This window comes from Polypterus senegalus, chromosome 1, assembly GCF_016835505.1.
Source record: "Polypterus senegalus isolate Bchr_013 chromosome 1, ASM1683550v1, whole genome shotgun sequence".
Lineage (NCBI taxonomy): Eukaryota > Metazoa > Chordata > Cladistia > Polypteriformes > Polypteridae > Polypterus > Polypterus senegalus.
The window spans coordinates 296030328-296049405 of NC_053154.1; the positions used below are offsets into that span (position 1 = coordinate 296030328).

The following is a 19078-nucleotide window of genomic DNA, read 5'->3' on the forward strand; positions in this document are numbered from 1 at the left end:
AGAGAATATTCAAAATGTCTGTCTTTGAACAAAGAACCTTTTTCTGCAACATTAACTCAGTTCTAATGCTACATTAAGCCATACCAAGTATGCTAAATGAACTACATAACCATAAGAGTAAAACATTTAAACAAAAAGCCACTTAACTTATTTTGAAATTAAATGGAAAAGGAAACAGATTCATTAAGTTTGTCGCTGTAAGCCATTGATCACGGTCTGTTAGCAACAATTTTAGCATCAGACTTAAAACAGAAATTTTCACTCTCCTTCAAGAAATATTATGCTTAAGAATTCCATCCATCCATCTTCTAACCCGGTGAATCCAAATACAGGGTCACGGGGGTCTGCTGGAGCCAATCCCAGCCAACACAGGGCACAAGGCAGGAACCAATCCTGGGCAGGGTGCCAACCCACCACAGGACACACACAAACACCAAGCACACACTAGGGCCAATTTAGAATCGCCAATCCACCTAACTGGCATGTCTTTGGATTGTGGGAGGAAACCCACGCAGACACAGGGAGAACATGCAAACTCCACGCAGTGAGGACCCGGGAAGCGAACCCGGGTCTCCTAACTGCGAGGCAGCAGCACTACCACTGCGCCACCGTGCTGTCCTGCTTAAGAATTATGAACTACAATTATCTAAAGACCCGCCACAAATAACAACTAACAATAGGAGCAACAAAAATTAAAAAAGAAACAATTTAGGGGCTTAAGTCTTAAATAGCAAGTCAATTAAAATAAAGGCAGACAAAGTGTTTTAGAAGTGAAAACTTGTATTTCATTAAGAAAAGCTGCAACCACTGCAGCCCTCCAGGATCAGAGCTGACCAACCAGGTCATTTACAAGCCCCATGTTTTTCCTAGTAGCTAGAAATAACAAGGGGCTTCTAGATGACAAATTGTCAAATGATTTGAAGATCTAACCCAAGTGCACAGGCCTTGTTTTATAGAAGAAAAGGGCCACTGTAACATGTACACCTATAGTCATAAACACATTCACTTCCCCCGGCATCACAGGGTTACAGTTATTATGGATCCTCAGAGATAATGTGAGATTAAAAAGATCCAAGTGAAAAATAAGAAGAAAAGAAGACATAATTGAAAAAATGTAAGCAAAAAATAGCATGAAATGTTCTCTGCTGGCTGAGAAACTTGACATTACATGCTGAAGAATCAATTCTTCCCAGATCACACACAGAGAGATTTTTAAGTATTTGAAAATGGCTCTTGGGAAGCAGCTGGTAGAAATTAGCATACTCACAGGTAGAAAGCTGCACACTCCTCTTAAAAGTGATCAGAATAAAATATGTGTTTTTGGTAATCTTAAATGAATTTGAACTTTTTAAGTACACGATGACTGATGACTGCAAACAAAATGTACTGCAATGAACTAGATAAGCAAGATAAAATCTGGATGGACAGATATGTAAGTATTCAAACCCTCGCTAGGATGGGTAGAAATGTTGCTAAGAATAGAGTATGTACTTTACCTCTAGTTTTCTCCATCTGTGCACATTCATTGGATTTTCCAACTCTTCTTCTAAAGCTCTGCACCTAGTACGCTCCTTCAGTAGTTCCTTCTGCATGTGGTAGACTTCCCGCCTGATCAAACATATCAATTATATAAACCAGTTATTCTAACAGTTTTAAGCAATCCAGGTCTATATCTAATGGAATACTGGCATACTGACAGAACTGGCTCCTTGTTGTCATGATTCTATGATAATATGTTTTTCATTCCCTTTCATATATTTTATTTCTCGTTTCAATTTTATTGCAGTTTTACTTTTATTTTTCGTTCATCTCCATTTATTTTTCATTAAGGACATTGCTATGTTATTTGAAGTTGTCTTGGCCATTTCTAGGTATGTGACTTGCTTGTGCTATTCATGTCATTATCATGCCATGCCAAAATACAATGGCGGCACACAGCCAGCAACATCCTAATTTTGAATGAGATAGAATTACTTGCAATTTTGGGTGAGGCATTTTGGACTTTGACTTTTTGTTTTATTTTTGTTTTTGTCTCCCTGGTGATTAATTCCTGCTGTCCCAACAGCCTTTCTTTGATGTTTTCCGTGACCTCCTTTCATCTCATGGTTCTTTTAGGCTTTTGCCCTGTGAAAGCCTTTTTTCCACGAAAGGCAAAATATCTGTAACTCGATATTGTAATCAGTGAATCCAGAAAAAAGATTGCTGTTTACATTCCTTCATCATTCTTTTCTTATCCTGCTTTTGTATCACAGTGTCGAATATATCCGCAATCGTAAATTCTCCATTCCTCTTTATCCATGTCAGGCTAATGACAAATTTCAAACATATGCATGTGGGTACCATCTATCCATCCATTATTCAACCTGCTATATCCTAACTACAGGGTGTACCATTTTAGACCATTTCAAGGTCAGTGATTATGAATATGATGTTATTTTTGTATTTTGATCCTTTACTAGTGATCTAGCCCTCTAAAGGGTGAAACATATCCATTACAATCGAGAATATTTAGACTTTGAATATTTAAATTGAAACACATATTTTAATATTTCAGATATTTGACAGAACTTGTTTATTATGTAGTTCTAACTCATGAAGTAAACCCTATACATTTATTATGAACACCCTGAATTAGGATGCTTATGCTAATTCAGTCTTTTTCCCTCTAGGATGATCAAGCATATTAATCTTTTAAAAACAAATAAAAAATGCTGTGTTGCTTCTTGAATGTCTGATTAATACGAACTGTTACTGTATTCCTAATAATACAGTTTCCTTTTTTACTTCTTGAACGTAGCTCATTCATTTTTTTGTCCACTCCTTCACACTATAACGTTTGATTTCTACCAGCTGTCCTATTTATCATGCTGACCAACTCCTGGCCCTAAAATGTTTTCTTTCCTGCATGTTTAAGCTCTGGCATTTGTGCCAGTCGGAAGACTTTAAAAGAATGTTTCACTTACAACCATTTTTAATATGTTACTTATTCCATGTGATTTGTAGTGATAGCAAAAAAAACTTTAATATTATGTTTTCACGGAGAATGGAGGTAACAAACTTTCTGGTAGAATGGCAGTCTATTGAGATGAATGCTGGACCACAGCAAAACAATATAAAAACTTCCATGAAAAAAACTTTAAAACTTTATTCCTGTCATATAATCCACACTTCCAAGTCATCTGATCGTATGCTCACAATGGACAAAATACATGCATTTTTTGCTAAAATGTTGTTAAATAAATATTTTCAAATAATCAGAGCAAATATTTGAATTGAAACTCCACCTCTCCAACTCATTCATTGGTCAAGAGTCCTTTCTTTCCTGATGTTATATTTAGAACAAATCTCTCTATTACATAAAATAATCCTGGGATGAGACAAGACTTTTTTAGAGGGATAATTTCATGTCCCGCGAGGCGAGACTTTGTGTCAAGAGATTTAACCACACCCGGGCCGGAAATAAAAGACAAAGAGTACAGTACACCCCCAAAATTTGCAGGAGTTACGTTCCTAGAGCACCCGCGAATTGTGAAAAACCACGTCTTTTGGATGTGGTTAAAAAATGCCTTTTAAATGGCTATTTTTATAGTTTAAACCCTAAATACAGTATGCCCACAAAGCACTTTAATTTCGTTGCAAACTCAGCTTAATACATTACCTAAAAACAGAATGTAAAGGTAAACCCATCTATTGTACAGTACTGTACTGGTATGTCTCCCACGGTGCTAGATTGTATAATACCGATGTTACTGCTATACGTACTGTAATTCATGCAAGCACATTTTCTTTGGTGTGCGCTGTTGTTTTCTTTGTTATAAGTAGAGTACTGTAAATACATAATAATTCCATTTAATTAAAATACAGTAAAATGCACGGGTGCTCACCAATGATGAATGATATTCATCATGATGATGAAGTAGCTGTGCAGTGCGTTGCAGAGGATTTAAAACTCCTCGGGTGGCGACTCTTTTTTAGGCGCTTCAGGAGGAGTCGTATCTTTGCACGGGTCTTCTTCTGGTGGGGTTTCATGCTGGCTTTTCTTTATAGGTTTCAGGAACATTGTGATGGGAAGTTGCTACATTGTCTCCTGTAGAGAACTGCTGGTACAATTTCTGTGCTTTCTCACGGATGATGTTACCGTCCAAGGGGATGTTCTTCTTCCTGCAGTCGGTGATCCACAATGCTAAGGCAGATTCCATCCTGACGATATTTTAATTCCTTACGGTCGTTAACTTTTTGGCACTATCTCAGAAACTTACAGATACGGTACTCCAGATCACTGCTTCGTTCTTCTTTATGTAAGCATGCAGTGCTTTCATTAATGCCATAGTGCCATGCTACTGCAGCATAACTTTTTAATTCCCGGAGCAAATCCAGTAGTTCGACCTTCCCCTGGAATATTTTAAACTTCAGCCTTAGAAGGTGCAGGGTGATTCGGCGGCATCTTGTGCATTTAAGAATAACAAAATGAATACGATAACAAAATGGAAAACACCAGGACACTCAGCTGGAGTCGCGTCACAGGGCAGCAGTCAATCAGCAGAAAGGAGAAATGAATAACGTTCTCAGATTGGCTACTTTCACCATCCCAAACCAGGTTTCCGTCAGCGGTTGCTTCCTGTTCTCTCTACAGCACAGTATTGCCACGAAAAAAAACATAAAAAATTGAAGAGGATATTTGCGCTTTCCGCCAACAATTAATAGTTAGGTTCTAAGGGAAAATCCGCCAATGACTGAGTCCGCGAACCCTGAACCACGACTTGGCGGGGGTCTACTGTAGATGACAAAGTAGAACGTCGTGAAGAGTTTCAAAAACTCTAACGGGATACACATGCAGAGCAGTTTAGACATAATGAAAGTGCTAAAATTCAAAAGTCTCCAAAAATTTATAGTAAAGATCGCATTAGCGCAAAAAAACGGAAATTACTACTCGGTGAAATAACGGAATAGCGTTTTGCCATCAGGGAAAAGTAGTGTTTCTTCCCAATGAAGAGAAGTATCTACAAGAAATAAAAAAATTGTTGTTTGGTGAAAGTGAAATCCACATACACGAGTGGCAGAGATGCGAAATGGCTGGCACTTAGCGCATGCCATGGAGTTGGCGAGCGAAGCGAGCAGGGGGCAAAGCCCCCTAGTTATAATACGAATCAGGTTCACTCATACCCATAGCTGAAGACTTTGGATTTGGGATGGTGGTCAGGATTAATTCCCTCCCAAATATATTTAATGACAGTTCCAACTGATTGACCATTAAATGGAATTATGATGTATTTACTTTTCATCCTCCCTCTGACATAAATTTATGATTATGCCCCTGCTCTTACCTCAGGTCTTCCACATTGGCCACCGTTTTAGTCAAGATTCCTTTCTCACGCCTCAACTTTTTGATCTCCAACTTGAGTAGACGGAGGTCTTCCACTCTTTGATTGTACTGAATCTCTCCCTTGTTGAGGAGGGACTGTTGAATCTTAATCTTTTCATAGAGAAGAGCCAGCTCATCGTTGCGTCGCACTAGCTGGGTTCCAAGGATATCTCGCTCACCAATTACCTGCAGTGAGAGAGAGAGAGGTTAGGAGCATGCAATGATACAGCGTGTTGCCACACCCACCACATGACAAACCACCTCAAAATCCCAGATTAGGACCTGAGTGCAGCCACGCAATGGGAGACCCCTCAACACCACACTAGTTCAGATGGAATGAAATAGTGTGAGGTTTTTTAGTGTCAATCCTGCCACCAACCCCCAAGTTTTTCCCTGCAGGGTTGCCCTGCAGTGAGAAACATTTTATTCTCAAGAACATTAGTTAGGTGTAGGAATTATTTACTATTAATCATAAAAAACATAATCAATTACATCAATAATTCAAGAGGTGCTTAATTCCAAAAACAAAACAAGAACTAGTCAGATATAACCCTGTTGGATAATCCACAAGGTCTATGTAGGGACCCTCTGTCCTAGAGCATTGCAGTGACTTTCATTCCATTCTCAATATCTGCTTTTAACTGACATTTTTGTTTAATGAAATTATCTGTAACAGTATGTATATAATATCAACTCTCCTTTTAAAATATCAAAAATTACCAAGAGTTCTTTATTCAGTGGCATTCACGTTTAACTACCAATTAACACTGAGGTTTTAATGAGAGGGAGGCCAGAAGTGCCTGTAGGTACTAACTTAGGACCCATCCAGGTCTGTCCATCCTGTTTTTGAATTCACTTGTTTCAAGGCAGCTTTGTAAGAAGGACATTATCCTGGCAGCACCTGGTTTAAGGTAAGAGCCTGTCCTAAAAGGGAATGCCTGGAATATATCATAAATAATGAATCATGTACAATTATTGAGGATGCCACTATATTTAAGACTGAAGGCAGGAAGAACTTATGCAGCAGGAATCTAAAACATACTAATGAGTAAAAGAGTTCAATGACTTCTAAAAAAATCTGATGTATTTTAATATGTTTTTATTTCATACTCTGAGCACATGATACTACTACCACTACTACTACTATTAATATTACGACTACTACTGTTTTAAATGAAGTATTGAAGTATAGCTCTATCAGCTTAACCAAATGAGTCCGGCTGAGTGAATGACCTATTTATCAACTGCCTTATGTTTTTAGGCATATACCTATGGGGCCAATTTAGAGGTGCTCCATATACCTCTGAGATAGGAGAGGAAACCAGAATACCAGATTCAAAACTGTGAACTTAAGAGAACAATGCAGCCTTCACATAAATGGTGATCAGACCAGAACTTTTTGTTTCAGCCAAGCTTAATCCAGATCAAGGTTACATTGGGCAGATCCTAATCTAGTAGTAGGACTGGAGAAAAGGTACAAGACATCTCTGGGATGCCAGTACAATATAGTGTCAGTCCTGCTATTCATCATTAAAATCAGAACTCAGTTGAAGATTTTTCTCAGTATGAATGATTAAAATATGTTTAAGTGCATTTGTATTATCTTCTTATTTTTGGAAAAAAAAACTGTGACATGTAAAAGGAAGACAAATATATTGCTAGATTTATTCTTTGCCAACTCACTTTTAGTGAAAGTAAAAACCAATCTATAATAGCGTGATGGAATTCAAAACCTTTAAGATTTTTAATTTTTAGGTGAACTATCTCAGAAAATACTTAAACATAAAACATGATAAAAGACAAGCTGCACAGTAATCTGCACAAAAGTAGTTGAAATGGATTTGGCCCTGTGCTCCACACATTCAAACAGCAGAGAAAGTAGCGACAGATTATCTTAAAAAAACACATTACAAGACAAATGAGCTTTTAAAAGCGTTTAAATGCGCAATTGTGAGCATCTTACTTCTTTGGAATGGAATTTTTCATTACTTCCATCAATCACCCAAAGTTCGATTTAATATAATGTTTGTGTTTTTTCCAAGGAATAGTACCCAAGCAATTTAAACAACCTTTGATAAGAAGAACCAAGAAGCAATTCTAGAAGTCATACAGAACTTTAACTTCACAACAAATTCTTTAAGGCTACATCCACTAATATCATTTCATTTTCTTATTTAGATAGAGGGGGTGTCACATACACAATACGTCTGAAGCTGTGCACATTTTTCGAACATGATATACCCTTTAGCCACCTACATAAGTAATTTGAATCTATTTATCATTGTCTTTGGCATAGCACACAATAAATCCAATTGTGCTCTAAATACCCCTCACTTAACCGACTACTACCATAAAATAAGATCAGCAATTGATAACTGGTTCTTCTTTCTATTGTTTGTATTAAACCTTAAAATGTATTGTCTTCTTATATAATACTCTACCGTGGCTGTCTGTTTGTCTGTCCAGGATTTTAAATCACCTGTAGCTCGCAAATCATTTGACCTATTGACCTGAAATGTGGTACAGATATACAACGTGACTTCTACTGTCCGCTTTCGGGGTGATCATTACTCTTTTTATTTTATTGTGGAATCAATTCTCTGCAGTGCGCAACAGGGAGGCCATGCTGCGCATGCGTATTGGCGCCATTCTCATCCCTACTACCTTCGCCTTCACTTCCTCTACCTCTTCATATCTTAAATCATTCTTGAGGCAGATTGGACACTTAAGTGCCAGCTTAAGTGAAAAATGAAGAAAAACATAATAAGTAAGTATAACACAAAAACTGACTTAATCAGTTTTAACGCAAAAAGATGCCAACAGAAGAAGAGAAGAAAAGGGCTGCTAGGGTGGAGAAAACAAGAGCTGCTCACAAAGCAGCAAGCCTATCAGCCTTTCAGCAAACGAATACTAAATGTACAGAGAAAGAGTATGAAAACTATGAATGCTCAAGTCAAGTGTATTCACTGCACATTGTCATGCAGTGCGCCACTACTGGTACTATATAATATCAAAACAAAGGAGACGTACATCTTGTTGATGTGTCATCAGTACATTTGGAAGGGAATATTGTACCATTCATTTTTAATGGAGATGTATCAGACTTTTGTGGTTCCTAACTAATGAATTGAAAGAGATTAAAAATCTTTTTCGTGGGGTCTCTACATGGTTTCTTTTGCTGTTGACTAGCTAATTCCGTATTGCAGGCTTGGGCTCAATCTGTCTTTTTCAGTCAAACTGACATTATAGCATTATATTAGATTATTTAGTGCATTTGTTTCTAGCCTCACACCAGGGGCAAAGTGGTGTCTACTAGCCTGGTCAGGGTCTATATGGAGTTTGAATGCTCTCACCATATATGTGTAGGCTGATTGGTATGAGTAAAAGTGCATAATTGCAGAAGATTAGCTGTTTAATGACTGAAAACTAGTAATGTATTATGAATCACTCTTAATTACCAGCATACTACCATTCCTGTATGTGCTTTGGAGTTACTGTATTAACATTAACCCAGTTTAGGGCCACAGGGATGTGATGATTCCAGGTACAAGCAGACAATACCTTTGCGAAATATCATACATTAATATTGATGTGAAATAACACAATCATATTAGTGAAATAATGCAATTATTATTGCAAAATAAAAGAATACTTTTGTAAAGTTGTTTTGAGTGGCCAGAATAAACTACCACATTATTCTGTATGTTAGATGAAAGCAGATTTACAAAGTGAGCATTAATAATATATAGTATACTAGCAAAATACCCGCGCTTCGCAGCAGAGAAGTAGTGTGTTAAAGAAGTTATGAAAAAGAAAAGGAAACATTTTAAAAATAACGTAACATGATTGTCAATGTAATTGTCGTAGGCTTATTTTAATATTGAGAGTGAATTTGAAAAGGGTGTTGCAACAGGACATGAAACATACCTAACTTTTAGTACACTGCAAGGAATGAGCACGCGAAATTTCAGCTTCCCACCTATATGGAAAGTGGGAGAATTAGTGATGAGTCAGTAAGGGCTCTGCCTTTTATATGTATAGGTACATTTTCAGTGATAATCTGTTCAGATTACTACACAGCAAAGCCTGTCCAAAAGTCTTCCCATTTATAAGTAACCATCAACATTCCCACACGAGGGTTTTTCTAGAATTAGGTGGGCACCTTGGAATGCACATACTACTGACCAATATCTTAAATATGTATTACACGAAGCAAAAGCACCCACTGAGTTCACCACTAATGTTAACCTTCATTTCTCACCTATAAGTCAAAATGTCTGCATGTTCACCTTTGCCACATTCCACTTAATATAGGACTCGTGAAACTGTAATTCACATTAAAATTACAGATTATAATTCAAATTCACGTACAAATTGCAATGAAAAGGTATATAATTACATGGTAGAAATTACAAGATCACTAGCTTATCACACATCACAAAAAAAAAATCAAATTCTACCTTTGATGGTAAAATGAAAAAAAAAGATGTCCTCGCATAAGGTAATCTTGCCCTAAGTACCATGCTCTTGAAAATGGGATACACTGTTTTACCTGCTCCAGTTCCTTTCTCTGTTTGAGTCTTTCAGCATCAGCATCACTGATGATCTTTAACAGTTTTCTCTCTTCTGCTTCTTGATTATCAATATATTGCTTTGTCTCTTGAGCCTGCAGTTTCATCTTTTGAAGTTCTGCCTACAATGGAAAACTCAGAAGTTAAGATTTAAAATGTCTTAAAGGAGCTTGTGTGAAATCAAAACTGATAAAAAGCATAAAGAGACCCTTTCGCCTCTTGCAAGATGACTTTCTTGTGCTTCATGAGCTGAACAAACCCCAAGCTTAAATCTCAGAGGCGGGATACTTTATAGGAAAACACCATTACATTGGTGGTAAATGAAGGGTACCTCTGCATAATCAAAATTTTACCTTAATATCTTCTTACATAATACGCTACCGTGGCTGTCCGTTTGTCTGTCCAGGATTTTAAATCACCTGTACCTTGTAAACCATTTGAACTATTGACCTGAAATTTGGTACACATATACTATGTGACATTTACTATCCGCTTTCTGGGTGATGACTGACCTCCATGGTTATTCCTCTTTTTATTTTTACTTTATTTAATTGTAGAATCAACTCTCGGCAGCAGGGCAGCTGTGCAGCGTATGTGTATGGGCGCTGTTTTCATTCTCTACCACCTTCGCTGTCACTTCCCCTACATTTTCATATCTTAAATCATTTTTGAGGCAGATTGAAGACTTAAGTGCAAGCTTAAGTGAAAAATTAAAGAAAACGTAATAAGTAATTGTAAGTGCTGTTCAGATAGCTTTTGCTCATAATGCTAAAGTATATTACACAACATATAACAGTAAAAGTGACAGCTTTTTAAACAGTATTCATATACGGTAGTGACCTTGCCAGTCATTTTTAGCCATAGCCATATCTGGCCCTTATGTAAGTTTTCTCTGGCTCCAGCTGGACCTCCTGCAGTGGTATTCTATTGGGGTGTACAACCAGAAGGATAATCTAAAGCTTGTGGGTGCAGTCAAATGAGGAGCCACCAGAAGGCACTATAGCCGGTAGGCACCAGCACTTCACAGATCAATTCTACAATAGGGCAGCAGCTCTACCTAAGGTAAGGGTTACAAAAACACTCACTGTCTTTCAGTATGGAGTCAGCAGATGAGTTTGCTGAAGAATCCACATTATCCACAATCAAAGCTTTTGTAAAAAGAAACTCCAATTAGAAATTACCTTGAGTGCCTCTTTCTCCTTTTCAACCCGCTGATGTTCAGAAAGTTCTTTCATAAGAGCTGCCTCCTTTCCATTGATTTCCTCTTTCAACTGATCAATTTGGTGATTCATAATTTTTAATTTCCTTTTCATTTCTGTAATCTCATCCTTTTCAAAAAACACATGGACATTTCAGTAAGTAGTGTTTATTATGAAGACCATAATGCAATATTTAATAAATTATTTCCACTTACATGGCACTTCTAGCAAGACAAAACTGCAGTATTATGAAGCAAACAAAATACAAATAACTCCACAATAATAAAACAGTACAGCATTATGTGAATTGACTTTTAAGAACACGAATGCACCTTTTTACGGATCGAGGTGCTGTTTTGCTGCACTGAACCTCTGCATTCTACCTAACATTATATTTGATGCCCATTTTTCTATCTCATTTATTTTAAAAGCCAGAACAGTGTTTTTATCTGTAATGCTTTTTGAATAGGAATAACTACCTAATTTTTACATCAAAAGTTCCCAACACATATTTTAATGGGATTCAAGATTTTCTTTAGTAAAAATTGCTTTTCCATCATTTACCATTATATATACGAGGAACATTCAAAAAGCTTCTACACTTTTTTATAACTCTATTTATTAAGAATTTCAAAAACAAATGACACCACTTTTCTACATAGTCACCTTCCATTGCGATTCAATTTTCCCGGCGTCATACCAACTTTTTAATGCCCAATTACAACTCTTCCCGCCTTCACTGGTTCCAACAAAAATATAAAAGTGCAGAAACTTTTTGAACATCCCTTGTATATTCTGGACTAATGTAAATGTGATGTTTACAGTTATAACACCACATCTAAATAGAATTGAACAGTTTCAGAAGACAATCTTTATATTTTAATGTGTACCCATCTTGGATATAAAGCTAATTCAAATTTATATTTAGAATGCCACCCACCTTTGGGAAATGTTTGCAAACAGGAAAAATGTAAAGGATTTTCTAGAGGTAAACACATTAAGTGGCTTTTTCATGAAATGTAAAATGTCAGTTGATATTCACTTTTATCACTGCCTGTTACAATGAATACAAATGAAGGAACATGTGAACTCCTTGCAAAAACTACACATCAGGGTCTTGACTGCCATACTAAGACCCACAGGTTTACAGAGTTGTACAGTTAATATCCATTATACAGAGGTGCTGTCAGATTCATGTTAAAAATGAATGCCATAGTGAAATATGGAGTTACCTGTGCTTCAATAAGGTTCTTGCTGTACAAATTCCTGTCTGATCTCACAGCCTCATACAAGTTCTGCTGCTGTTTAAGCTTCGTCTCCACTTCGGCAATTTTCTTTTTGTAATCAAAGATCTGAATTTCCCGTACTTTAATATCTTCCATGTGTTGAAGAACCTGTCAATACAGAGTAAACCATCTGGATCTGTATTTTGTACCTAAATGTACACCTTCAATTTCCACAAAGTGTTGAAAAGTTTCATTTTCTAGCCTTTAAGATGTTAAGATTCTTTACCATGACTTCAGTCTTCACAGATGGTTTCATGGTGACCCTACAATTGGGTTGAAAAAACCTAGATACCTGAACATCACGGTTAGAGATTCAGCATTTTTAATTAAAGGGAAAATCAAGCCAGGATTTCTGGGGGACAGTAGACTACAGTATACTGTAATTCTATGAGTAGAGGAGTACTGATTAAGCATTTGTTGTGACATTAAGGGGGAGCTTTATTAAACTAAATGTGTATATGGAATGTCACTATCTTGTGCTAAGTTTTTATCTCCCACCTGGTAATGTGAGACTTAACTAGGTGATTTAGCACTCTTCTTCAGGTCCTCCAGTTGTAAATACTGCAAAGGAGCCTAAAGTACAGCATATAAAATCATCTGCTTGAAGATCTAACTGAATTCAAGCCATATGAAAAAACATCCATCCATCCATTATCCAACCTGCTATATCCTAACTACAGGGTCACAGGAGTCTGCTGGTGCCAATATGAAAAAAACATTCAACCGTTATTAAATTTGTTTAATTCAATTCAGAATTACAGAGGTCAGAGCATATCCTAGCTCCTGGACACCAGGGCTTGAATCCTGGCCCAGTCAGTTTTCGAAGGATTTTCTGTTCATGTCTGTTTGGATTTTTCTCACAGTTACTCTGGTTTTCCTCCCACATCTAAAATCATCCAAACAAGTCTGTTCTCTAGTTCCTCATGACATAAACTTATGTTTAAAAATAAGCTTAATAAAAATAAAATAAAATAAGCTTTACTACATTTACTTATTTGGCTGAGGCCTTTATCCATTTATAATAAAATTAAATACATTTCTTTTGATTTTCCAGTTGGAGCACAGGCAGGTCAAGTGGCACACTCATGGCCACACAGTGTCAGTGGTGGGACTGGAAGCCACAACCTCAGGGTTTGAAATCCAAAGCCTTAACCACTACACCACAATACAGATTTCAGAATACAAAAAAAAAATCATAACATATAGGGATCTGACAAAGTAAAAAGAGACTACAATCTAAATTGTCTAAATAGGGTTTTGGGCCATCAAAAGTCTACAGATTCAGTGCATCTTGACAGGCTTTACTAGTGTCTGCAACAGAACCAGAGGGTTGGGACATTCCATTATTTGTTGTGTTTATTATTGTGGTGCAAAACAGTGACTCTGGGATTTATTTATTATTTAAAAGAGTTCAAACTGATTATGTAAATTGGTCTACTTTTATATCAAAGTTTTTACTTATTTATATATTTATGCTAGGACCTTAATACTGGTCTTATGTATTTTCACATAAAATAAAGCACCATGCATTTTATGCAAAGAGGTGCGGTCCTGGGATCTGCCTTCCTTTGCATGGGTTTCCCCTGCTCCCACCATGATCATATGAGTTATTTTAGATTCCTCGCCCTTCCCAAAGACATTTTTATTAGGTACAAGAAGTAGCTGGATACTGCTAGTGAATTCAGGAAAATAATTACCTACAGCCTTATAAAAGGCAGATTGATATAATGAATGATATGGTTTGTGTTTGTGTGTGATGAAGGGTGCGTAAACAAAAAGAAAAAAATATTCTGCACCAATGTAATGTATGTCCCTGTCTGGCCCTCGATGCTCCCAGGACTAGCTCCACAACGATGAACTGGACTCAACAAGCAGGAATTTGGATGAATAGAATATTTTTCATTTACAATTTGTTACTTTAGGACTACACAAAAATTTCAATATGTTATTAGTTGCACAACATGCTAAGTTTTCATGCTGCTTTATTGACCTAAATCACCCACATGATGCTTGTGAGCATTTTGCTATGTTAGAAACCACCAAGTGGATTCAAAATCTCAGGATCAACCAGTCCTAGTTGATGCCATTCCACATATAATAAACTAAAACAGAAATGTAGAATTTATCTGTCCGTCTACTCAAGGTCTGTATAATATTTATCAGTTAATTATTGCACAGGAATCGCATTACAGTAATCCCTCGCTATATCGCGCTTTGACTTTCGCGGTTTCACTCTATCGCGGATTTTAAATGTAAGCACATCTAAATATATATCACAGATTTTTCGCTGGTTCGCGGATTTCTGCAGACGTGGGTCTTTTAATTTATGTTACACGCTTCCTCAGTTTGTTTGCCCTGTTGATTTCATACAAGGGACGCTATTGGCGGATGGCTTAGAAGCTACCCAATCAGAGCATGTATTACATATTAACTAAAACTCCTCAATGCTATAAGATATGCATCCCGCGCGGAGCTTGATTGTTTGCTTGCCTCTGCCTCTCTCTCACCCTCTCTGACATTCTCTGCGCCTGACGGAGGGGCTGTGAGCAGAGGTGCTGTTTGCTTAAAAGATACTGACGCTCCTCTAAAAAAATGCCGCTTTATTGCGGTGCTCGGCATATTTAAAAGCACATGTATTGATTTTTTGATTGTTGCTTTAATCTCGCTCTCTCTCTCTGACGTTCTCTGCGCCTGACGGAGGAGATGTGAGCAGAGGGGCTGTTTGCACAGAGGCTGTTTGCTTAGAAGATCCTGACGCTCCTCTAAAAATGCCGCGGCAAACTTAAAAGCACAAGTATTGATTTTTTGATTGTTTGCTTTTCTTTGCGAGCCGCTCTCTCCCTCTGAAATTCTCTGCTCCTGAAGAGAAGAAGATCTATTTGCATTCTTTTAATTGTGAGAAAGAACTGTCATCTCTGTCTTGTCATGGAGGACAGTTTAAACTTTTGACTAAAGGGTGTTATTTCATGTCTAGAGGGCTCTAATAATGTTAACAGTGTGGGAGAGTTTATAAGGGCTTAAAATAAATAAAAATAACTACACAAACATATGGTTTCTACTTCGGATTTTGCTCATCGCTGGGGTTCTGGAACGCAACCCCCGCGATCGAGGAGGGATTACTGTATAACTAAAAAACATAATGTTACACTAAACCTTTTTTATTTTATTGAATTTATTAAAACATGTAACGTTCCATATAAACAAGTCAAACTTGACAACACTAAATTCAAGTCAACTCTCACCCATGAGAAAGACAGGAAAGCCAACAGCCAGAGTACAACTTTAAGAGTAGAAAACCGTGGTGAGTATCCTTTTTCCTCCAATATAAATGCTTATACTAAAATGCTATTGATTAGATCCTGCCAGGTTTTTAAAAAGTTTTGTACAGATCCTCTAAGTGAGAATTTGATTTTTTCCAATTTGAAATAGTATATAACATCAGTTACCCACTGACTTAAGAGTTGAGTTAGGATTCTTGCAGTTGAGCAAGATAAGTATACGTGCCAAGAGTGTAGTAAAGTCAATTACAGTTTGTTTGTTGCTTCTCCACTTTACGCCCCTCTGTGTGCCCACTAAACACAGCTGTTAGTAGATTAGGAGGGATTGTGACACCAAGGCTGTCTGACAGGAATTTAAAGATTTTGGTCCAAAATGATGTTAATGTGGTGCACACCCAAAACATGTGGCTCAATGAGGCTAGAACTTGATTGCAATGTTCGTAGGTTGGATCTTGCCCTGGAAACATTTTGGACAATTTTAAATTAGATAGATGTGCTCAATAAAAGATTTGAATAATTGAATGTTAGACTAAAACCTATTGCGGAAACACATAATTATTGAGTTCTTCACATTAAATATATATAAAGTGCTTTTTTGTCTATCCATTTTCCTATTTGATAATTTACACTTAACAAAATAAATTGTTCTCCTATTGATTAGTAAAAAGGGTACCTTATTACCTGTTATACCAATAAAATTTGTTCATGTGGTGAACAATGGAAATATTTAAATGACAATAGTACACGCAGTATAATTTCTAAGCTCTCTATACAAAGAAGTGACAACCCAAAAAGTTTTTTAAAGGTCTACCCATTGGCATAAATGACACAATGACCAACACACCATCAGGGAGAGCTTGTAGTTGTTATGCTCTGTTTATTTCTTAACACTAAATCTCCAAGTGAGGCCTGTTTTGGCATTTTATGTTGGCAATAACACGTTATTCACTCTTACAGCAAACAAAGTTTCTGAGTTCCCATACTAATTCTCTGAGGGTATAAAGAGCTTCAGTGGTAGAAGGTAAAAATAGCACAGCCTTTTAGTCCATACTGTATTTAAAGCAAAATGGCATAAATATTTATTACCTTTTGTATACATTTAATATAAAACTTTACATAGTGATAATCAGCCCAAAGTGTGCTCCCATTATCAGGACAGTTTTTGAGCAATGTGTACGGTATTTCTGTTAAAGGAATGCATGCAGGTTAACTAAGCCACCAAGCCAACCCATTGAAGCCATAGCCAGTTTTTAAGAAATAATGAAAAACAATGAAATAAAAAATAGGAAAATTAAAAAATTAGACTCTATAAGAATACTAAATTCATCAAAATGACGGGTGAGTTTGGTTACATAAGGTGGGGAAAAATATTCCCCCACCTGCATATTTATTGAACATAATTATGAGATTTTAAGCAAGTGATTTAGATGTAACATTAAGTGTATTCACTTAAGACAATCTAACTGCTGTAACATTGTGAATGTATTGCCAAATCAATGCAGTGTTTTGTAACATCCTTCTAAAGGAGTTTCATTTAAAAAGATATCTTAGTGCAAAAAGAAAAAAAAATGTTGACCAGGTGATTCCAATATAACTATTTACTTCTTTCACAAAAAAACAACAAGAACGAGTAACAAAAGTATTCCTTACTAACTCAACTGGAGACAAAAAAAGAAAGCAAGAAAACTTATATTCATGGTCTGAGTAAGACAATGTAAGAATCTGAGAATGGTTGGCTTGAAATCATTTAAAACTGTAAAATGGGCAAAAGAACTTAATAGCACTAGAAATGCATGCAGAGAGATGATACAAATGTAAGAAATTTCCTTACTTTCTGGGTAAGCTCACTGGCTTCATTGATGTAGCGGTCTCTCTCTTTCTCCAGCTGGTAAATGATCTTTCTTTGTTTCTGGGCTTCATCCTTATAATTTTGAATTTCCTGATCCAGGTTTTTCTTTGCTTGTTCATGGAGTTTGACCAGATTTATTTGCTTCTGAGTAGCACTGACAGCTTTTATCTCACTCTGTAAAAAGTCACAAACAGCATAGTTCACAAGGATGCTGGTTTGCACAAGCTAAACATATATCAAATGTAACCATCTTTAATAATAATCTTTGCTTAGGATGAATATAAAATTATTATCCTGAAAGTCTTTCCAACAAGAAATTCCAATTCTGATTTTTATTATAAAAAAAAGTCAAACATGTATTATTTGTTACAGGCAATTACTCGGTTTGTTAAGTGTTACCTGATAAACAACATAAATTATGTTCTGGTTGTGTTTCTACTCTAACTGATAGTTGTCAGTTCTCATGTATAATTGAAAACAGGTGATCCTGCCTGCTACACTTACATTACTTTCAACTTTCTTCTTCTTCCTGTCCTCTCCATCTTGTTCTGTTACACCCATCACCTGCATGTCCTCTCTCACCACATCCATAAACCTTCTCTTAGGCCTTCCTCTTTCCCTCTTCCCTGGAAGCTCTATCCTTAGCATCCTTCTCCCAATATACCCAGCATCTCTCCTCTGCACATGTCCAAACCAATGCAATCTCGCCTCTCTGACTTTGTCACCAATCGTTCAACCTGAGCTGACCATCTAATGTCCTCATTTCTAATGCTGTCCATCCTCTTCACACCCAATGCAAATCTCAGCATCTTTAACTCTGCCACCTCCAGCTCTGTCTCCTGTTTTCTGGTCAGTGCCACCGTCTCCAACCCATATAACATAGCTGGTCTCACTACCGTCCTGTAGACCTTCCCTTTCACTCTTGCTGATAACCATCTGTCACAAATCACTCCTGACACGCTTCTCCACTACTACATCAAGAACTGAAGCAGATTTTTATGAACGAGGATCAGGAGAAGAAACTTTGTCAAACGTTGTGCAATGTTTTTTAACCAAATACTAAATCAATTTGTCATCAAGTCTAAAAGTAGTTTCAAAATCAAAGTAAAAAAAAAAATAGTCTGACCCAGAAAAACAATAAAGAAAAATGCACTAGTTATAATCAAGGATTCTATCCACAGACTTGGATAACCAATTAGTTGTTGAGCTGATCTACAGTACATATCCTCTAACCTGTGATATCATGGATTGCAATATCCAGTTGCTCTGCATAGCAATGAGGCTAGCAACAGTATACAACCAAGCCCAAGCAGGAGCACCCATGGAAAAAAAAGCCATTGTTTTAAAATTAAGTTAAAATATTTAATGTCTTTGAATAAAAGTGCTTCCATAAAATAAGATTCAACAACTTTTAAAACCTGTAAATGAACCAAAATGTCCAAGAGAAAATTGAAAAACAAATCTGTAATAAATTTATAACTAAAGCAAATCATAACAAGTTCAGTGATATGACACTAGAGTGGTATTTAATTT

At 36.7% G+C, this 19078-nt stretch overlaps 1 protein-coding gene across 1 annotated transcript in view; it reads right to left on the bottom strand.

The window, feature by feature from the left end:
* Positions 1-19078, bottom strand: part of cfap58 (cilia and flagella associated protein 58) — a 50658-nt gene that overhangs the window by 8401 nt on the left and 23179 nt on the right. The window contains exons 9-14 of the mRNA XM_039776560.1: positions 17528-17719; positions 12365-12526; positions 11115-11261; positions 9915-10055; positions 5325-5548; positions 1497-1608 (exon numbers count right to left, since the gene is read on the bottom strand). Of these exons, the coding sequence (XP_039632494.1) occupies positions 1497-1608; positions 5325-5548; positions 9915-10055; positions 11115-11261; positions 12365-12526; positions 17528-17719 (978 nt within the window). The remainder of the gene's footprint in view (positions 1-1496; positions 1609-5324; positions 5549-9914; positions 10056-11114; positions 11262-12364; positions 12527-17527; positions 17720-19078) is intronic.